This window comes from Nycticebus coucang, chromosome 5 (assembly GCF_027406575.1).
Source record: "Nycticebus coucang isolate mNycCou1 chromosome 5, mNycCou1.pri, whole genome shotgun sequence".
In the NCBI taxonomy this organism is placed as follows: domain Eukaryota; kingdom Metazoa; phylum Chordata; class Mammalia; order Primates; family Lorisidae; genus Nycticebus; species Nycticebus coucang.
The window spans coordinates 86,702,030-86,725,064 of record NC_069784.1 but is presented as its reverse complement, the minus strand read 5'-3'; the positions used below and the strand labels follow the sequence as shown (position 1 = coordinate 86,725,064).

At 41.0% G+C, this 23,035-nt stretch overlaps 1 protein-coding gene across 4 annotated transcripts in view; it reads right to left on the bottom strand.

Annotated features, from left to right (window-relative positions):
* FIG4 (FIG4 phosphoinositide 5-phosphatase) overlaps nucleotides 1-23,035 on the bottom strand; it is a 120,932-nt gene that overhangs the window by 41,581 nt on the left and 56,316 nt on the right. For all 4 annotated transcript variants that reach the window (XM_053591538.1, XM_053591536.1, XM_053591540.1 and 1 more), the window contains 8 exons: nucleotides 21,441-21,541; nucleotides 19,643-19,805; nucleotides 18,432-18,529; nucleotides 12,438-12,571; nucleotides 11,068-11,184; nucleotides 9,299-9,344; nucleotides 8,173-8,321; nucleotides 6,280-6,446 (listed from right to left, as the gene is read on the bottom strand). In XM_053591538.1, coding sequence (XP_053447513.1) covers nucleotides 6,280-6,446; nucleotides 8,173-8,321; nucleotides 9,299-9,344; nucleotides 11,068-11,184; nucleotides 12,438-12,571; nucleotides 18,432-18,529; nucleotides 19,643-19,805; nucleotides 21,441-21,541 — 975 coding nt within the window. The remainder of the gene's footprint in view (nucleotides 1-6,279; nucleotides 6,447-8,172; nucleotides 8,322-9,298; nucleotides 9,345-11,067; nucleotides 11,185-12,437; nucleotides 12,572-18,431; nucleotides 18,530-19,642; nucleotides 19,806-21,440; nucleotides 21,542-23,035) is intronic.

Here is a 23,035-nt window from a genome sequence, read left to right as displayed (position 1 = left end):
CCGTGTGCACAGCAGGAAGTAAAACTCAGTGGAAATCGAGGAAGAGGGAAGAAGGGAGAGAAAAAAACGTAATGGGTACAATGAACACCATTTGGGTGAAAGGTACACCTATAGCCACGACACAAGCATTACAAAAGTATCCACGTAAGCAAAAACATTTGTACCTCTTAATACTAGGAAATTTAAGAAAAAGTTGTTGAAAAGTTGAGCAAGATGGAGAGAGAAAAGTGACCATTGGATTTGGCAATGTGGAGACTGCTGGTAACCTTGACAAGTACAGTTTTAGTGTTAGGATAGGGCAGTTACCGAGGATAGTGGGTGAAGAGAACAGGGTAGGAGAGAGGAAACAGCCAGGTAGACAAGTCTTTCAAGAGGTTTTGCTCAACAAAGCAGAGAAATAGCATCGTAGCTAGAGGAGGATGTTGGATTACGGATAGACTGAAAGGATGAATGGAAAACATTAACATGTGCTTTGAAGTTAATGGGGGTGATGCTCTAGAGAGGGAGAAACTGATGATGTACAGCATCATACAAGACCACAGGGGAGCACACGGAGTGGGATTCAGAGAACAGGAAGGGGCTGGCTTAAGACAGGGCAGGGACACTCAAAGCACTGTAACACATGGGTAGAAACTATGGGTGCAGAAAAGGACAGCCTCTGCATTTGGTCATTAAGAAGAGGGAGTTCCTGGGTGGCGCCTGTGGCTCAGTCGGTAAGGCGCCGGCCCCATATACCGAGGGTGGCGGGTTCAAACCCAGACCCGGCCAAACTGCAACCAAAAAATAGCCGGGCGTTGTGGTGGGCGCCTGTAGTCCCAGCTACTCGGGAGGCTGAGGCAAGAGAATCGCTTAAGCCCAGGAGTTGGAGGTTGCTGTGAGCTGTGTGAGGCCACGGCACTCTACTGAGGGCCATAAAGTGAGACTCTGTCTCTACAAAAAAAAAAAAAAAGAGGGAGTTCCCTTCCATGACCTTTACTTTCTCACTGAAGCCTGAAGCAAGGTCATCAGCTTAGACTGGGGTGTTACAGGTTAAAGGAGAGAGGACAATGTCTGAAAAGTCATTTTGGAGAGTGGGAGAACAAACACGCTTGGAAAATGTGGAAGACTAGGGCTGTTTTAAGTGTGCTTTAGAGAACTACCGTCAGTTTAAACTAACAGAAGTGAGTTACAATTTTTTCTGTTGCCACATTTAACTTCTTTAGTTGAAGGAGAGGTGAACAGAATTGGGCTTTAACCAAAGTTATCGATGTTACCGAACATGGTATTAAAACTAACATTTACTTGAGCAGCGCCTGTGGCTCAGTGAGCAGGGTGCCGGCCCCATATACCGAGGGTGGCGGGTTCAAGCCCAGCCCCGGCCAAACTGCAACAACAACAACAAAAAAAAATAGCCGGGCGTTGTGGTGGGCGCCTGTAGTCCCAGCTACTCGGGAGGCTGAGGCGGGAGAATTGCCTAAGCCCAGGAGTTGGAAGTTGCTGTGAGCTGTGTGATGCCACGGCACTCTACCGAGGGCAATAAAGTGAAACTCTGTCTCTACAAAAAAAAAAAAAAGAAAGAAAGTCTCTAAAATTCAAAAAAAAAAAAAAAAAAAAAAAACCTAACATTTACTCAATGGTTTTCTTTCTGCCACAGTGAGATACAGCTTACTCACTCAAAATCTTGCTGTTGGAAGGATAACCTTAAAAGGCCATCCCACTACTCTTGATAAATTGAGATGTTCTCAGCATGCTCCTTGCATTTCCCTCTTTATGCAGTGAGCAGAGAAGGAAAGGACCGTCACCAGTATCTTAAAGCACTGTCATAGTGTTGGGTGAAGCCATCTCAGTGCTGTCTTCTGTGACTACTGCTTTCTATGTGTGCTGAGCTTTGCCATCTTTACCCTTTAGCCTCTCTTTTTAAATCTGTTTGGGGAGGACATGGCTCCCCTCATGCATGCATACATACATTCACATTTAAATTACACACATATGTGTAGGTATATGTATTTATGTAAATTACAACAGAGCTATTATTAACTGCTGCAGGTGAAGAGGATTTAAATTTAACACTTCAGCAATAAATTAGAGGCTTACAAGTTTTGAATGTAAAATCAAACTACAGTTTAACAAGGCCCTTAAGGGAATTAAAATCTCTTTCTAACACCCGAAGGAAAACACCTGTACTTTCTCTATAAGGCTGAGGTCCCTAATCCCTGGGCCACAGATGTGGCCTGTTAGGATCCAGGCCATACAAGGAACCCAGGGTGCACAGCAGGAGGTGAGCAGCCGGTGAGCAAGTGAAGCTTCATCTGCATTTACAGCCGCTCCCCATCGAACACATCGCTGCCTGTGCTCTGCCTGCTGTCAGACATCCTCCATCACACACATCGCTGCCTGTGCTCTGCCTGCTGTCAGACATCCTCCATCACACACATCGCTGCCTGTGCTCTGCCTGCTGTCAGACATCCTCCATCACACACATCGCTACCTGCGCTCTGCCTGTCAGACATCCTCCCACCCCAGCCCCACCCATGGAAAAATTACCTTCCATGAAACTGGTCCCCTGGTGCCCAAAAGGGTGGAGACTGCTGTTAGAAGGCATCCTCAACTACCTATGAAACTAGTTACGTTAGAAACTAAAAGATAACTCCTAGAGACACTCCAACCCCATGTATGCTAGTATGGGAAACCTCAAGTACAGTTTTAAAAATTAGTCTGAAAATAGCCAGGCATTGTGGTGGATGCCTATAGTCCCAGCTACTCAGGAGGCAGGGGCAAGAGGATCACTTGAGCCTGAGCGTTTGAGGTTGCTGTGAGCTGTGACTCCATGAGACTCTACCAAGGGTGACCAAGTGAGACTCTGTCCCAAAAACAAAAGAGTCCAAGAGAGGGTCATGTAAGTCACCCACACAGCATCAATGTGCCTACAATTCTTAACAACCTAATTTCATGGCTCTAGTTTCTTAATCAGTATTTTCCTGACTAAACTAGAGGAATAACATGAGGAAACTTTAAGTTTTGCAAAGTTACCTTGAGTGCTTTAAAGAAAATTATTCTATAATATATTGTCATCATTATATAATACCCATTGTACTTTAAAAATAAGTTGTACACTCCTTGACACCATGCTTCTTAAAGTAAATTAGTCTGTTTTACATTATTCAGGAAATCACTCTCGTCACAGTGATTCCTTTTTCGGTTGTGCATAATTCTGTCTCACCTTTCCAGGACGTGCACAGCATTTTTCATGATCACCGTTATCTTTTTTTTTTTTTTTTGTAGAGACAGAGTCTCACTTTATGGCCCTCGGTAGAGTGCTGTGGCCTCACACAGCTCACAGCAACCTCCAACTCCTGGGCTTAAGCGATTCTCTTGCCTCAGCCTCCCGAGTAGCTGGGACTACAGGCGCCCACCACAACGCCCGGCTACTTTTTGGTTGCAGTTTGGCCGGGGCCGGGTCCGAACCCGCCACCCTCGGTATATGGGGTCGGTGCCCTACCGACTGAGCCACAGGCGCCACCCGATCACCGTTATCTTTTAACATTACTCCTTTCTTTTTTATCTTTTAACATTACTCCTTTCTTTTTTATCTTTTAACATTACTCCTTTCTTTTTTAAATCATGTACAGCTACACATTCATTCTCTCTGTCCTCTAGTATTATTGGAAAGCATATTACTTGGTCCTTAAGTGTCAACAGTGGACAATGATGACAGGAGAGGGCAGACACACAGCCAGAGGGACATGTACTCATTGGCACATGACTTATAATTACACCCCTTCACCTCCCCCATAACTTTTATAAGTGGAATTATCTCCCCCCAAAAGATATGTTGAAGTCCTAACCCCTGATGCCTGTGAATGTGACCTTATTTGGAATTAGAGTCTCTGTAGATATAATCAAGTTAAGATGCAGTCACACTGGGATAGAGCAGGCCCTTAATGACTGGTGACCTCATAAGAAGACAGAGAGTGACACGGAGAGGAGGAGAAGAGCATGAAGACACAGACACAGGGAGAGAACGCCATGTGACAGTGTATTCAGAGATTTGTGTTGGCAAGCTGAGGAACATCAAGGATTGCTAGCAACCTCCCAAAGCTGAGAAGCAGCAAGGCTCTTTCTCTCTGGGTCTTCCTTCAAAGGGAGCACAGCCCTGCTGACACTCTGATTTTGGACTTCTAGCCTCCAGAGCTGTAAGACAATAAACTTCTGTTGTTTTAAGTCACCAATGTGTCCTATTTTGCTACAGCAGCCCTAGGAAATTGATATGTCTCTTGTGTGTATTTGAAACTTGCAATTTGCTTCTGACCGATGGGATACAGCCATGATGATGGGATGTCACTCCCATGATTACATCACATTACACAAGACTGTCTTTCTAGAAGATTCATTCTACAGACTCTCTTTCCCTTGCTAACTATGAAGAAGCAAGCTGTTACAAGTCCTACAGCCAAAAGGAACTATAAGAAACTGAATTCTGCCAACATATGAGCTGGGAAGCTGATTCTTCCAAAGCCAAGCCTCCAGATGACAGGACAGCCTAGCTGACATTATAACTGCAGCCTGTGAGTCCCTAAATAGAGGACCCAGTTAAGTTGTGCCTAACTTTTGGCATACAGAAAGTGAGGTGATGAATGCGTGCTGCTTGAAGCTGCAGAGGCTGTAGTAATTTGATACACAGCACAGAAAATTATTACACTTGAACATAAGCCCAGAAGACTGGCTTCGGATTCTCTGGGCCCAGAAAATGCTGAAAGCTGACTCACGGATGCTTGTGAGGTTCCCACCAGGGAGCACTCTTCCGTAGTTCCCCTTGGTGTGGGCCCACGCAACTCTTTTCATCAGGGAGTTTCTTGCAACCCCTCCCTTAACTCCACAGGTATCCAGTGTTGACCTCCTGGTTCTTGCTGCTCAAGTCTCTGTCCTTCCAGGGACCCTAATGGCTAGGCTCAAGGACAACCCTATGCTGGCACTATCGTCCAGGAGACCCACATCTGGTCACCAGAAAACAAATCAAGTACCCTTTGGCCCAACCCACGGTAGGAATGCAGGCAGTTCCTGGCACGGCAGCACTCTCCTCAGCCCAGCTCTCTGTGCTAGATTTGAGATGCAGCAGTGTAAGCCTAGGCCTGATGGCCCTTCAATGGCAGGGTAGCTCGTCAATCCAGTGTCCTGTTAAATTAAAGCCCACTGTCTTCACATGAGGTAGAGTGGGAATGGGGGCCAGTCACTGAAGGCAGTTCACTCCAAAGGGCCTATTTACCAATCCTCTCCATATTCTTCAAACTTTATTTATTTATTTATTTATTTTTTGAGACAATCTCACTATGTTGCCCTCAGTAGAGTGCCATGGCATCACAGCTCACAGCAACCTCAAACTCTTGGGCTTAAGCAATTCTCTTGCCCCAGCCTCCCAAGTAGCTGGGACTACAGGCGCCCACCACAACACCTGGCTATTTTTTGTTGTAGTTGTCATTGTTGTTTAGCTGGCCCAGGCTGGGTTCAAACCCACCAGCTCTAGTATATGTGGCTGGTGCCCTAGTCGCTGAGCTACAGGCGCCTGCCCCTCAAACTTTTTTATCCATAATCCAGTTCAAAGGCTGAAGGCTCATGGAATAGATCACTAAGCACTTCCTAAATTCTGTGCATGGGGATTTGTCCCACAACCACTTTGATCTGTGATATCTATTGTACTGAAAATTCCATCAGAACAGAGGGAAAAGTGCCATTTTAACCACCTGTAACATTAAGTATTCCTAAGTTATAAGAAAGTACAGTTTAGTGAGTATAATTTAATACCAATGCTACAATTCATTTCTAGCTGAGATGGAGGTTTCATTTACTTTCTTTGACAATGGTCAAGACTTTGATCTCTATTTTAAAAAATAATGATTCAACACCCTCAAAATATTATCTATATAGAGGGTGGATATAAAACTTGTGTGTAATTTAAAATAGCTTAACCTAGTAAATTGCACATAAACTTTATGTCTACCCTGTATTTCAAGTAGAAATACAGAAGAACACAGAAGCCAAGAAATTAAAGTATGGTGCTTTATATGAAAATGCTAATTGGGGGGCCCAAAGGCAAAAGTTTCCTATTTAAAATAGAAAATGTTTATTCATTCATTTATGGAATCTTTATTGAGCACCTTCTATGTGATAGATGCTATTTTATTTAAACTTCTAAAATATTTAATTTTTATTTTCCTTAGTCCGATAGCTTTAAAAAAGTACATGTTTAAGAAGAAATTTGTATGTCAGCATAAGTCTCAGAAATGCCTATTACTCCAGAATTACCTGAAAAAGCATTGCTGTAATATCTGGAGAGGGTCTGCATGATGTCTTTTGAGTGCTGGGTCCATGGTGCTATTTTTCTATAGGTTTTTACACGATGAACAAGTTGAGACCCACCATACTGAAGGGACAGAGTATCACCATGATCTTCATAGAGTTCCTCAAATAACCTAAAAAAAAAAGAGAAAAATTCACATTAAAGAATTCTACCAAAATTTTTGCACAAGTTATTTATTTAACTGCAGACTCAAAACAAGTCTTTTACTTCAGGAATTCTTCTGAGCCTCTTGTTTCAAGTAGACTCTTCAACATCTTGCAGATAAAGGCAAATACAAATATATTATATTTTATAGTAATATTCCAGTGAGCATTAAAGTCATAGAAAACACTAAAAAGGAAACCAAAGCCAGACCAAGCTATTTCTTTTTTTTGAGACAGTCTCACTAGGTCGCCCTTGGTAGAGTGCAGTGGTGTCACACCTCATAGCAACCTCAAACTCTTGGGCTTATGTGATTCTCTTGCCTCAGCCTCCCAAATAGCTGGGACTACAGGCACCTGCCACAACTGTGCCCAGCTATTTTTTGGTTGCAGTTGTTTAGCTAGCCCAGGCCAGGTTTGAACCCTCCACCCTGCCACCCTCGGTGTATGTGACTGGTGCCGTAAATACTGTGCTACAGGCGCCGGGCCAGACCAAGCTATTTCTAGCCATATTAAAAGACTCTGAACTTTATGCAGCCTGCCAGATGAATTCACTTCCCACAACAGAATTTTCTATGCTTTATGAACGGCCTTTGAAGGACGGATATGCTCTTGTCACAGGTATCTTGGTCTGTTTCAGCTGCCATGACAAAATATCACAACTGGGTGGCTTATGAAGAATAAACATTTATTTCTCACAGTCCTGATGGCTGAAAAAATCCAAGTTCAAAGCACTGGAAGATTTGGTGTCTGCTAAGAGCCTTTTCTTGGTTCATAGATGGCATCTTCCCACTGTGTCTTCGCAAGACAGACAGACTAGCTATCTCTCTGTGTTCTCTTTTATGATGACATCAATCTCAATCATGACAGTGTCACTCTCAGATCTAATCACTTCCCAAAGACCCCCCTCCAAATTCCATCACTTTAGGGGTTATGATTTCAACATATGAATTTGGGGAAAACACATTCAGATTACAGCAGACAGACAAACCATATTCTTCCTTAGAAATATGTACCTGTTTGAGTCTTGTGTTTTGTAAAGTGCTGTTAATACTTTCAGTGCAGTGATATCTCTGGATCTGGCCATTTGTAAACTGATGACTTTCCTAAGCTGAGCCTTTGTGATGATCTCAGACAACCAAAACCAGGTATCATCGTATTTTCAAGAAACAGTACTTCATGAAATATCATAGATGCAATGGACAATGAACAAACAGTAACCCTTAATGAAGAACCAATCTTTTATAAATCATAGTTTTACTTAAAAATGTATGAAGGCACAGCACTTTTTTTAAAAATGCCATCTGGATTTGTTTTAAAAAAAAACACCCACTAATTGGTCTAAGCACTTTAGATTTATTTAAAGAACATGGTCTTTATTGGTAATTAACACAAGCAAAAAAGGAAAATAAAATAAAACATGCAATACACAAATCTTTAACAGAAAAAATTATTGCAGAATTAATTTGAATAATGTCTTCTAACAACATAACTTTTGAGAGGCTAAAATAGAAATTTATTAATAAAAATCATCATTAAGCAAGAGGGACTTTACCTAACAATTGCAATCAGTGTAACTGGCTTATTGTACCCTCAATGAATCCCCATCAATAAAAAAAAAAAAAAAATAATCATCATTAATAGTCAGGTTTGCTTTCTGTCATTATTGGCATTCCTAGAGCAGAAAATAAGGCTTACCTAACTGCATCTGTATCAAACTGCAGATTCGGTTTGTCAATCAATCCCAGGGAATACAGCTGATAAGCCAGAGCACACTTGCCCACCATAAACTGTGCCGTGTTGGTGCGATCCAAACAGTCCACACAGTTGGTCCGCAGGATGCCGGTCTAGAGAGAAACACCTTGAGATGTTCAATCATTACTCATTCACCAAAACCACTCCCATACTACTTTAGTTTCTTTAAACAGAAGAAAGGCTGTGAGCCTTTTCTGAATGAATATTAATTATTTAGTTTTATGTAAAGTTAAAGATCAAAATAATAAAGAACATTTTAGAAATTGATATAAGGTTATATTTGATGCTTACTTTCATTGCTGCAACAGCATCATTAAACCTTCTAGCCTATATTTGAATTTACTTCTTTACTTCAGCAAGATAAAACACATAGCTAAAATTGTCCACATGTATCAAGTGGTAAATCATGGGCTTTTTCCTGATATGTCTCCTTTATTGTACAAACTAAATATTCAGTAGTTGAGGCCATGTCATTTTTAAAGCACAGTAAACATATATAGTGTATATACCTAGCTTTTCAAATTCCTGTTTATGTTTCTATTTCCAGCAAAATTTAATATATAGTGAAAAATCTGTATTATTTTAGGTGAACATCCTTCCATGAGAGGTAAACACTAGCCGTAAGGCTTTTAAAAATCATTTTCAAATAACTAATACTTTTGCATTAAATAAAATGTATCTCCGTGGGCGGCGCCTGTGGCTCAGTTGGTAAGGCGCCGGCCCCATATACCGAGGGTGGCGGGTTCAAACCCAGCCCCGGCTGAACTGCAACCAAAAAAATAGCTGGGCGTTGTGGCGGGCGCCTGTAGTCCCAGCTACTCGGGAGGCTGAGGCAAGAGAATTGCTTAAGCCCAGGAGTTGGGAGGTTGCTGTGAGCTGTGTGATGCCATGGCACTCTACCAAGGGCCATAAAGTGAGACTCTGTCTCTACCAAAAAAAAAAAAAAAAAAAATAAATAAATAAATAAATAAATAAAATAAAATGTATCTCTCCATGGCTGCTTACACAAAGCATTAGACAGTATACTGTGGTCACAGATTCTATTCATTATGAATATAACAGTCTATACCTGAAGGCGACCAGTGGGAATCACACATCCTCCTAGTTCATTCCACCTGTATTTAAAAATATATTTTTAAAACATCAATTGCATAATATACATCTACTAAATATTTTGGGTACAAGCTCTTTGTTAACAATCACAGAACTAAAGTAATAGAGCTAAAGACCCTGAAAAATCAGCTAATTCTGCACACTCATATTCTTCTAGGTAAGTGAATATGCAAAAACCCGAGACAGACAGCTCACCACACTCTTCCCAAACACAGCCTAGGAAAGGGGCATCTTAACTTGCCCCAGTGCCTCTAGCCTTTGTCATTTTGTCACTCATGTTCAATCAAAATCTATCTTTCTTCCATTCAAACTTATTTCCTGTTGGGTCTCTACAGACATGAGTAATAAGTGTGGGGCATCTTTCTGAACAAAGGCTTCCAAGCCTCAGCCTTCTCACTCAGCATCAGCATTCTCAATCTCCTGCTTTTCTCCATGGATCCTTTGTTACATTCCTTTGGTTATTTTTGCAGATTTCCTTTTAGAGGCTACTTACTTCCTCCGTGTGCTAATGAACACATGGGAATGTATTTTGTTATGAAATACTACATAATGATATTAATATTTTAATTATTTAAAGGAAGGTGCTGTGCAGAAAAGAGCTAATGTAACAGGGCTGCTATCTTTAGAAAGTCCTGCTTACAAGGTTGGCCCTCAGCTGCTATCTGGAAACTTGGATTGGTAAGGGTTGGAGAGTCTCTGCCATTACCAGACCGGTAAGAGAGCCTCACTGTTTGTAGAAACAATATGGTTTGTGTTGAACATCTTCTTTCCTTCTAGAAGTCTAGAATTTTCACACATGCTAGCAGAGCCTGCCAGTGTGACCAGCCTCCAATCAAAAACCTTGAGTGTCTAACGAGTTTCCATGGTTGGCAACCTTTCACATGTGCTGTCACAACATGCTTCTGGGAGAATTAAGCCTGTTCTACGTGACTCCACAGGAGAAGATGCTGGGAACTTGGGCCTCGACTCCTCTGGACTTTGCCCCTTGAACCTTTTCCCTTTGCAAACTTTGCTTTGTATTCTTTCACCTTAATAAATCCTAGTACAACAGAGTACAAAAATATGCTGAATTCTTGAGTTCTGTGAATCTTGGAACCTGCGGGTGACTGGGGACCCCTGTCATGAATACACTAAAATTCAAACTATGACAAATACAAGCAATGCAAACTGTAACCAAAGGTTTACTTCCAAAGACATATACACTAGTAGTCAGTTGTTTTTTGTTTTTTACCATTGTCTAATAGCTAACGATATTAACTAAAAATAAAATGCTGGAAATATACAATATTGGTTCCTGAAAAGATAAATAAAGCTTCTTGATTGGAAGAAGCTCAAAAAGCAGTAACGAAGATTTGTGAGTAAACAACTATAATAATAAATTTTATTTTCATAAAGATTTTAGTACTTAATCTGTAAGAAAAAATTTTCCTGTTCCTATTTAATAGTGAATTCACTACAGACGATTTTACTTTTCAGAAATATTTTACGTAATGTTTATTCCATGAAACAAGAGACAAATATCCCCTGGCTTCCATCTCAAGGTATGTGACCACCAAAGGAATTCCCATGCCCACGGTGAATACTGAGGACACGTGGACGGCTTGCCTGCCCAAAGAACTACATTCATCCTTATTCCAAGTAGAATCAACTGCTCATATTTAAAATATTTTTATCCATAAGAGCAGAAACTTCAATTTATCTTAAGTTTTTAAATACAATACATACTTTTCATCTGGCCGCAAAATGCTACAGTAAGAAGCAGGACGGTTTACAAAGAAACCTGTTTTCTTCACCACACTTTCTGCAATCACATTCAGTCGATCAAGAACATTACAGAGCTTGCTGAGGAGAGAAGAAAGAATGACAAAAGTAAGAAGAACCCAAGCTTTAGTACATATTTACTCTTGTACCTAATGCAAAAATAAGTCTATAATAATAATATTTGGGGATTTAATTTTTAAATTCCCTTGGACTGTAATTAATAGCAAAGCTGTAACAATGTCCAGAATATAATGTACTATATTCAGTAACTAGCAAGACTTGATGCAAAAGAGACATCAAAGGACCTGTAAGTTAATATCAAATATTGTTGATCCTTAATCTTGGCACATGACATCCCAGCAAGAGCTTTATCTAAAGTTTTTTACTCCTAAGAGCTGTCAGTCAAGTCAATGTACATTCATAAAATGAATGGAAAGGGCACCAGGCACAGCGTGGGTGGGAAGGAAAAATGAAAGATAATGCAAATTGCAACAACTTGCCATCGAGCTTATACTGTGGGAAAGTGTGTGTGCACACGCATGTGTGTCTGCATGTGTGTGTATCTAACTACATAAATGATTTAGAAAAAAGTACAGTGAATCAAGCACAAAACAATATATAACATTTTAAAAAATGAGAACTTAAAGTAAACCTAAAGCTTATATGATACGTACTGAGCAAAAAGACAATGCGAGGCTTAATGAAAGAAAGTTCCTTAGAAGAGATGAGTTTTGAATCAGACCTAGAAAGACAGAAGAGAGGTGGCAAAGCATGGGGGAGTGTGGGGGGGCGGGGGGGCAAACACTAGGAACAGAGGCTCAGGGATGGGACCTTGGCGGCTACATTTGGGATAGAGCATGAAGATTACGTTTTCTGGAATAGAACAGCCCTGGGAATAAACAAAAAGTTATTACATTCTGAAACCAACCAGGCTTTAACATTACACTAAGGAGTTTGGATTTATTATGAACAGTCTGGAATGAATGCAGGTTTACCCACAGGTGACAATCTGAAAGTGGTGTCTGAGAAAGTGTTTAAATACCAAGACATAAGAAAATAGACAAAAGTGAAACTCACCCCTTCAGGGCACAGTAGTAGAGATGTTCTGAAATGACTGGATAATGCAAACATAATTTGCATATGGTATACATGATAGGTCAAAAAAAACAAAACCAGAGGGCATTTGGTCAATTCATTCAAGGTCTCAAAACAGCCCCTCGGCAGACTGACCAGGAAATTAAAGGGCACCATTTACTTTACCATAGAGATTGGCCTCCTGCTGATGTCATTCTATGAAAGGAAACTCTCACAGAAGACAAGGGAGCATCACTCACCTCTTGGTGTACTTGGCCATATCCCAAGGAATATAGACAATAGTGTGCTCAGGAGGCAGAAACTGATTGAGGTAGGTCACAGCAGCCACAAGTTCTTCACTCAGAATTCTTTCATGTTTTCTTTTCTCTCGCTCCTGAATCAAAAGTTAAACATTCTCAGCATTCTAATTACCTTAAATGAGAGTAACCGACTTTTAACACATTTTCAGCTATGGTTAGGAAAAAAGTCCAAGTTTCCAATATTCTGAAATGAGACCTAGCTACTGTAACTGAAAGAAAAGAAATGCAAAGAAATAAATGTTTCATTGAATTAAGGTGGTAGGACAGATACTGAACTCAAAAGAGTCTAGGAGATCAGCCTTCCTCCTAGGAGCCACATCCCCAAGGAGCCCGGGGCTCACCCCATACCCGACTCTGACAGAGAAGACCCTTCCCAAGGACCAGAAGGAGAGAACCCCAACTTCAGCCAGCCGAGGGCCACAGAGAAATCAGCTCCTTTGGATGAAATCAGCTCAAACTGGAACAGCAGAGAGAAACTCTCTCAGCCTTCAGGTTTTTAAATTCAACTTGCAAGATACTGAGAGATAACTAAGACAGGCATTTTTTCTTTTCACACTGTGGTTGAATGAGCCAAGGTTGAGAGCAATTCATGGCACCAACCTTTACCTTCTGCCCCCTGGCCTGTGGCACCTCCCTAGACATTGCCTGGCCTCTCACTCAGGAGGGCCTGGCACATTATGGCACAACTCTAAGGCTGGAACGTCAGCTCTGCCACTCACTAGCCACAAAGCCTTGGGCAAGTTCTCAATTTCCCTGGGCCTCCATTTTTTCATCTTTAAAATGTGGCAAAAGTATTATCTTCCTTACCGCATTAATGTGAAGCTTAAATAAGGTAAAGCATGGTAAGTTCTTATCAGAACATTTGGCGCATGGTAAGTACTCAACTATAGCCCAGGATGAAGCAGGGAAAGGGAGGGGGAAGGAAAGGGAGGTGGGGTGGTTCGACAGAGGGAAGGTTAAGGGTGGGACCTCACCTATGGAGCATATTGCAAGGGTACAAGTTGAATCTATCAAGTATAGAACACAAATGTCTTAACACTGTAATTAAGTAAATGAGGTGAAAGATATGTTAATTAACTCCAAAGGTGATCTGTTTATGTTGTTTATTTTGTATTTCTCAATAAAATACTTCCAGTTATATATATATATGTATATATATAAAAAGAATTAAGAATAGTGCTAAATCCACTTGGATGAAAATGTATCTAGCTTATTTTTATAGCTAGAAAATTATCTATCAGAAATTTTTCTCAAAAGTACTTAAAATCAACTAAGGAAACATTTTCTTTCTGAAATTCTTGTATCTGCCATTTGGGAAATGGAGAGGAAAGGCTATTTAAGCAACCTTCATTCATCTGTGTAAAGAATCCTCTGTCTGGAGTGGATTAGTGTTATTAGTGTCTTGTTTAGTCAGCTTGACTGGGGCTATAGACTCTATGAACAACAAATGAAAACTTCACATACACAAGTTATTTTGCACATTATTTCAAAGGGTTCAAAGATTGCCCTAGACCATCCATGGCCTTCAAATTAAAAACCTCTGATGTACAGTGTAGGCTTGACCCCAGGGTGACTTCCTGTTGCAACCCAGTAGCAGTATTGAAAGCATAAGGATGGCTGAAAATTGTCTCTCAAGCAGTGCCGCCAACTTTCACAGCTGGGGAGAAGTTCACAGCACAGGGTAAACAAGAGAAGAAATCAAGGAAAGCATTTCCGTCTAGCAACTTCTTCATATAGTGGTAGAATACAGCGTTAATGTCCCTGGTTGGTAGAATACAGCGTTAATGTCCCTGGTATCGCTCTATTCACACATGTATTCTTTGACGCATTAATAACAGGTTAATAATGTCTTCTTCCAAGTGAACTGAATAAACATCTTCTTTTATCCTATGAATAAAATAACTAAAGAGAAACAAAGTTTCTTCTAGTCCATGAAACAGAACCTTCATCTCCAAACTATTTTCTAGCTAATTTGCAGTTATTGTCAGAATTTTTATTACAATGAAACAATAAACAAGTACAATTTTAAAACCCAGTAAAGGCCTTTAAATATTCAAAAATTAATGTACATATGGGAAATCCAGCAAAGACTTTACAACCATATGCATGTGACAGCATTTTTAGAATGTGCCCAATTAACAGAGATCTATTTCATGCGCCTCAGCCCTGAATCTCCGTTTGACAGTAGCATTTCAACCACACCATAAGGACTCTAAAACATGAACAAAATCCAAATATTTAGGTCTAGGTTTATGCTCCAGGAATGCTTACTTTAGCAATAATTTATTTCTACCTTAATGATATCTTATTTTCAGTACATTTACTGGAAACATGTTTGTGAACATTTTCTTTTTTTTTTTTTTTTTTGGCCGGGGCTGGGCTTGAACCCGCCACCTCCGGCATATGGGACCGGGGCCCTACCCGTTGAGCCACAGGCGCCGCCCAACATTTTCATTATTAAAGTTTTCCTATTTTAACTTTTCAATTATGTATATTATAGCTACTGTTCAATTCTAGGCTAAGGAGAGATCCAGGGTTGCCCTATGTTATTGTGAACTGACAGGGAAAGAGTTGTGAATATGAACCTTGTGCATTAATATGAATAAATGAATAGAGAATGATATATTTAATATATAAATAATTTATTTTATAAAGTCAATCACTAGTAGGAATGAGAAAAGAGCAGCAAAGGAAGAAATGAAGCCGGCTGCCTAACTGTCTCCCTGCTCTCCCCCCACCACTAATTTTTGGACATATTTTCTCCACACTCTTCATTTAAAACACACGCACACATATGCACTCACATGCGTGCGCACACACACGTGAACTCGCACACGCGCACGCACACACATGCCCACATATACCCCCTGCTCGTATGAGCTCATGCCTGTAGCTATTCAGCCCTCCCCCAGGAACAGTCTCCCTTCCCACCCCCACTTTGCCTGCACCCTGGGTGACCTTCAGTACCTCGTCCTCCTCCTCTTCCACTCCAGTGAAGTCTACATCCCACCCTCACATCTCAGATCAAGTCGTCATCACAGGTAACTGCTCTGCCTTCAGCATTCCTTATCCAGAACTTCTTTTATTTCCAAATTGCTCACTTAAATACCCACCTCACGAGGACCCCAATCTACTGACAGCTGTTGCTTCCTCTGTCTCTCCTCTCCTTCATGCTGCTTCCTTGGCCAGCTCAGATTTCATGGTCTGCTTCAGTCACTGTATCGCCACTATCCCAAATGCCTTTAACTGTCTTTTTATGTCACACCTCTCTGGTACAACCAAACAAGGCCAGTCATCTATTTTACCTGTGTCTATACGCACACATAAGCCTTCCTGGAAAAAGGCAGGTAATAACAGAATGGTTCCCTTTAAGAAATCATGATTGTTAACTTGAAATTGGCTCCTAGCACTGCCTGGATGTCTCTTGCCAACTTACCCTCCTAAACACACAGGACTTAAACCTTCTCCACTGCCCTCAAACCACCACTCTCAACGGATGACCTTTTCTCCTCCGGTGCACAGAAATTTAAGCCATCAGAATGTGTGTGGTGCATGCAACCACCTTACTACTCCCCCGACCGTCTTTCAGATTTCATCATTTCCTACTTTCTTAACTATGCGAAATCAGTGATCATCCCTTTTCTCTCCTGTGCTCTCAAATGGATCCTCCCCATAGGCTTTTAAATATAGCAGTATGATTCCTTTTAAAAACAGCACAAGCATACCATCTTTCACTGGGTACCCTGCTGGGGGAAGTACTGTACTCACTTCCACCCCTGCTCACTTTTATCCCCCACCCCAGGGCACCTCAGTGCCCACTGTGCTGCTACCACCAGGGGCATCTTTTTCTCTTTCATCTTACTTAACCCCTTTCATCTTACTTGACTGCAGACCACTTATTCCCTCCATCACAAAACATGTTTTTCTTACTATTCCTAATAGCTAACCAGGTACCTCCTGGTTTTCTTCCTACTCCTCTGGCTGTTTTTTCTCTGGCTCCTTTAGAGATTCAGCCTATTCTAACTGGACATTAAGAGGTAGAGATCTTGGCTGGGTGTGGAGGCCCTGTAGTCTCAGCTGTTTGGGAGGCTGAGGCAGGAGGATCACTTGAGCCCAGGAGTTCAAGGTTACGATGAGCTATGATGACACCACTGCACTCCAGCCTGGGTGACAGAGCAAGAATTGTGGATTCCAAAGACCAGACTGAGGTTCTTCTTCCCTCTCACTCTTTATATTCCATATGCACATTCTATTCAAGCCCAGAGCTTCAAATGTCACCTGTACAGAGTCACAAAATCACGTCTCAGCACGGCCCTCTCCTGAGCTCCTGACATATACTGACCACCTACTTATGAGCTCCTTTCAGAGGACTCAAATAAACTTCAAACCTCAGCATACCCAAACTGCACTCGTGACCTTCCCCTACAAACTGAGTCAGTCGGCGTCACCTACTTCATTCAGTGAATGGCACTGCCGTTCAGCCACCTGAGGAAGCCAGAAACCTCGGAACCAACCCTGACTCCTCCCTCTCCCTCAGTTCAATCTGGTCTTCTGAGTCCATCCACTTTTCTCCATTTCTGCCACACCACCCTGGTTGAAGCCAGAATCACCTCTTTTCTGGACGAGTAACAATAGCCTCCACCCTGGCCTTCCAGCACTGACTCTGGCCTTAAACCAATCCACTCATTCCCTATGTTGAGGTCACAGTGATCTTCTCAAAACATAAATGTGACTGTGATCTTCTCAGCCATGTAAGACTCTTCATTGGCTGTCCATTGCTCCTAGGAGACCAGACTCGTGAACACACACTAGATGCTCTCAGGGTCTGACTGTAACTACTCTTTCAGCCTCACCCCACAACAAGCACTCCAGCGCTGACCTCTGGGCCCCAGCCACACAGATCTTCCTGCTCCTCCTCAACCCCCTCCCTCCTGTCCTAGGCCCTTTGTACATGCTGTTCTCTCCAAGGTGAATGATTCTCTTCTTCCCTGGTTAATGCCTCTTCCTTCAGGTGACGCTGACTCACACGTCCCCAGGGAGACTTCCCCACCATCATCAGCTCTCCCAGCTCCTTCCCTGCACTGGTTCCTTTGCATTACCTCACCATCTCCTCCAACAGACTGCTGGCTCCAGACAGGAACTGTTTCTGCAATTGCCTTGGCACACAGGAAACCCTCGAAAACACTTGATAAATGAGAACAGAGGGTTCCTTGGTTTTTTAGCAAATTGACTTGCATATATTAAACAATCTCTCAGAATAACCTCAGACACTCCTAGGTTGCTGGCCACTGCCACAACATGTCATATAACAAACCCCTGAGTTTTCATATTTGCAGGGTCTTCTTGGCTGCTGAGGTTCTTCCAATTTGCTTATGTTGTCTGATCTCCTGCCCCCATCCCAGGCCTTTGACTTGTACATCCAACTCATACATACAGACATGCTGACCAGCACATGTGCTCTGGCAAGGATACAGAGAACTAGGAGGTATGACTGCCTCCTTGGCTGGGTTTCTCCCATGCCCGCTTGATCCTTCAGCCACAACAATTTCCCAATTTCTGAATCTAGTCTTTAATCCCATTACTGCATACTAGCTGGCCCAGGAGATCTCCTGGATGGTCAAGGGGGCTGGCTGTACCACAGCTAACTTTCATGCTTCCTCCTCCAAGTTATCCCGAAAACTAAGGCAAAAATTTTAGCTATACCTCACTCACATAAGGGGGTCTACTCTCTTCTGGGTTCATGGAATCTGAGGCCAAAGGACAGTGGCTCATCTAGACACAGGGAGCTGTCCCAGTGTGCCATCCACAAGGCTCTTTTCTGGTGAGAGGTGAGGCATAGCTTCCTGAACCCCCACTCCTCCAGCCCCCTGGTGCTGTGGAAAAGATCGCCTGGTAAGCTTGAATCTCACAACCAAACAGAAAAGCACAGCATACCTTCACTAAATTCAAGATGATAATGGGAGAGCCAAACCTCTGGAGCATCTGGTCAAAGTGAAGGGCAGCCACGTGTGCAAATGGATCTGCCTGGTCCACTGGGAAGGAAAAAAAGATGAGTAAGGACCTAAATGAAAATTATAAAGCAGAAATACAAGGAGTGTAGGGGTTTTATAAATGTTTACAAAGTATAACTCCACGAATCTCCACTTCCTGAATCCCTCTCAAGGAGCTCACTGGACACTCATTCATCAGGTATTCATTACATTTGAATGATCCTAGCATTTCTGAAGTGAAACATAAACAATTTACAAACAGTCAAAATTAAATATAAATCATTGGATAAAAACAATATACAGTCCTCTTCTGTATTATCTACCTTCTAGAATACCTTCTCATTGAAATGTAAGCATTTATGAGATTTCCGTGCCGACAGCACATTATCTCCAAATGTGAGTACAGAAGTGTTACTATCAAAAAGCCTATTCCATGGTGTACATATACCACAATTTATTAATCCATTCATGGATCGATGGGCACTTGGGCTTTTTCCATGACTTAACAATTATGAATTGGGCTGCAATAAACATTCTGGTACAAATATCTTTGCTATAATGTGACTTTTGATCTTCTGGGTATATACCTAGTAGAGGAATTATAGGATTGAATGGCAGATCTATTTTTAGGTCTCCAAGTATTCTCCAAACATCTTTCCAAAAGGAATGTATTAATTCGCATTATGCAGCCTTAAAGAAAGATGGAGACTTTACCTCTTTCATGTTTACATGGATGGAGCTGGAACATATTCTTCTTAGTAAAGTATCTCAAGAATGGAAGAAAAAGTATCCAATGTACTCAGCCCTACTATGAAACTAATTTATGGCTTTCATATGAAAGCTATAATCCAGTTGTAACCTAAGAATATGGGGAAGGGAAAGAGGGAGAGGAGGGGAGGGGGAGGATGGGCGGAGGGAGGGTGATTGGTGGGATCACACCTATGGTGCATCTTACAAGGGTACATGTGAAACTTAGTAAATGTAGAATATAAATGTCTTAACACAATAACTAAGAAAATGCCAGGAAGGCTATGTTAACCAGTGTGATGAAAATATGTCAAATGGTCTATAAAACCAGTGTACGGTGCCCCATGATTGCATTAATGTACACAGCTATGATTTAATAATAATAATAAAAAAGCCTATTCCACGCACATGTAATAGGTGGTTTGGGCATCATAGTTGAGATATCCTGAGACCAGTATAAGGGAACTGATCCTCTCACTTGTACATAAGAAGAATAACTTCCTGCGGTAAAAGACATCACAGATGCGTCATAGAGTATTTGTTCAGTCTCCACTTCATTTGCAACATCACCCTGAAAAGAAAGATGTGTTTAAAGATATTTCATGTTTTCAGAAAAAAAATTTTTTTTTTGCAGTTTCTGGCTGGGGCTGGGTTTGAACCTGCCACCTCCAGCATATGGGGCCTGTGCCCTACTCCTTTGAGCCACAGGAGCCGCCCCAATGTTTTTAGAATTTTTTCAATAGAAAAAATTTCAAAAATACAATGAAACTATAATTTTCATTCTTTGAAAATTTGAAAAGAGGTAAATGTTTATCAATATTCAATATGTACATTAGAAAAGAAAAACCATTAAAGTATAATAAAGGCAATTAACAGTAGCAGAGAATAGAGAGGAAAAAATCCAATGAAACAGCTAATAATACAAGTACTAGATAGGAAACAGCTGGTATAAATGGTAGAGAAGGAGAGAAAAGAAAAACCAATTATGTGAAATTATACATAAGGTGACCAAAGACTATCAAAATTCAATTCTGAAGATCAAAGGGAAGTGAAAGGACAAAGGAGTGAGATTCGAATAATGTCTGATGGAAAGAAGGAAGAAAAAAAGGGTTTTGAAGTAGCTTTACGTATAAAAAATAAGGATATGACAGGATAATTTTAGAGGCATTAATAATGTCTGTTTCATCATCCTTTGAAATTTCAAAAGTAATATAACTTCAAAATTCCGATTTTTTCAGAGCACAAGTTATAATCATTTTTCATTATTGATATTATTTTAAGAACATTGCTGCTATTTTAAGCCAGGATCAAAACCCAATACCTCATTCAGTCTCTACTGAATCACATATCTGCTCAAGGCTCGAGTTGTCACTTGCAAATAGATGGAGCACTCAAAGGAGATGACATGGCTGATGGAAGGATGGGTAAATTTTTGTTGTTATTTTCCAATAGTGAATAAAAAAGGAGTCTGGGCAGAAAAGGGCAGAGGGCAAAGGGCTCCCACGCCTTGCTTGACTTGTCTCCTCGCTGGGAATGTACTTCCAACAGTGAGTGCTGCGTTCCAGCCTGCATGTTCCTTGGGTGGCGCTTTGCTGTTTTTGTCCCTACACTAAACATCTGGTATGTTTTTTTCCATGGTACATAAATGGCTTATCCTCCAAAACATTAGACATTTCATAACTCACTAAAGCACTGCGTAACTCTAAGACAGCTGACTTTAAAGAGCATCTGTACATTAGTCATATTTCTCACAAGTTTCAGATACTCAGGAGGGTTAATTAAGCCAACCCTCCTTATCTATGGGTTCCACGTCTATGGATTCAACCTCTGATAAAAAATGAAGTTCGGCCTGCAATGGGTGCATCTGTACTGAACATGTTCAGGCTTTTTTCTTGACATTATTTCCTAAATAATACAGTGTGACAACTATTTAACAGCATTTACACTTTGTCAGCTCTTGAGACTAATCTAGAGATGATTTAAAGTATGTGGGAGCATGTGCAGAGGAATATGCAAATACCACCCCATTTTATATAAAGGACTTGAGCAGCTTTGGATTTTGGTACAGGAAACAGGGTCCTGCAACCAATTCCTTGCAGATACTAAAGGGCAACTTAATGATATTCCAAACTAAAAAATTCTACTTTTTAAAATTTCAGTTTCCTAAAATGTTAAACGTCAGTAGTGATACCGTTTGTCAGCTTACCTCGCAGTTTGCACCTCTCTTCAGAAAACGGGTCCCGGCAAACTTACTGGATCTTCTAGCTATCAGGGTGACATACACTGGTCGCCCATAGATCAACAGCTCTTAGAAACCCAGTTAAGGCTGCTCAGCATTCATGACTCTCACACAAGAACAAGAGAATCATTCTACCTTAAATACACTTTTAAACAGATCTAGTCCAATGCACAAGAACAGAATAGCACTGGGTCTAAAGGTTCTTCAAAACTGTACAGGAATAAAGGGAAGGCAAAACCAAACTGCCAAGGAGTAGTTTTTAAGAATTTCAGAGGAGGCTGGGTATGGTGGTTTCAGGAGTTTGAAACCAGTCTGAGCAAGAGTAAGATCCCATCTCTACTAAAAATAGAAAGATTAGCTGGATGTTGTGGTGGTCACCTGTAGTCCCACCTACTCTGGAGGGTGAAGCAAGAGAATTGCTTGAGCCCAGGAGTTTGAGGTTGCTGAGAGCTATGATGCCATGGCACTCCACCCCGGGCATCAGAGTGTGACTCTGTCTCAAAAAAAAAAAAAAAGAATTTCAGAAGAAATAGTAACACCACATAGGGTAACTTGCCACGGGAAGACCTATAGCCAAGTAAAAGATGTAAACAAGCATAACTAATCTTCCTTAGTCTTCAGAAGGCATACGCCTCCCCAAGAGAGCAAGTGTCATTTAACATGCTGCTTAAATTATAAACAATATACAATATAATGCTGAGACAATGAAATATTACCCCGTAAAAGGAGTTAAAATTTGTCACCTAGCTACAAAACCTAAAGACGTAATGAATTACTGTGATAAGTTCAACAAACATACAGCTTATTAGTAGTATCTTCTTAACTTTCTTAGCCACAGTCTCATCTTCCATAAAATGAAATAATAGCAAAGTAACTGCTTTTATTAGGTGGTTGGAGGTAACGTGTTTAAAATTCTTAGTGCCTGCCTAGCATTAGTAAATGTTCAATAAATAGCAGCTACTTTTATCATCATATAGACTTCCAGAATTTAGTAAACGCATGATAACCAGGAGATTCAATTCATCATTTAAACTAATGAACTTTAAAGTTATAATCCATGATATGCTTTGCTATTTTTAAAAACAAACATTAATTTTGCTTAATGTATTCCAGGCCCCAAGTTAGCTCTTAGAAATACAAAACAGAACTACCCTTTAAAACCGGCTGTAGAAACTGTAGCACATTCTTTTTGATATTTTTGGTAGCAAAAAAAACTGTGTTCTTCCCAAATCCATTTTACTTTCAGAAATAGACAAAAGTAATCCAGGATCAAATCTCATTATGTGATGAATGATCACGCAGATAATACCACTCACTGGTTGAAAATGATTATGGAGTAATGAACTAGATTTTCAAGTGCAGCATATAAATCTCACTCATCTTCATTTCAGAAGCTCTCTATGTCTTCATCTAGCCTCTGCTTCCCTCCCTTGCCACTAAGAAGGCAGCCCTGCCACTCTTCAAGGCTAATCTCTCCAGCTGTGCCTTGATTCCACTCTTCCCAAATGCTCCTGACACAAGAATGCATAATAGTTAGATGCACGCATTTAACGGTCTCAAAG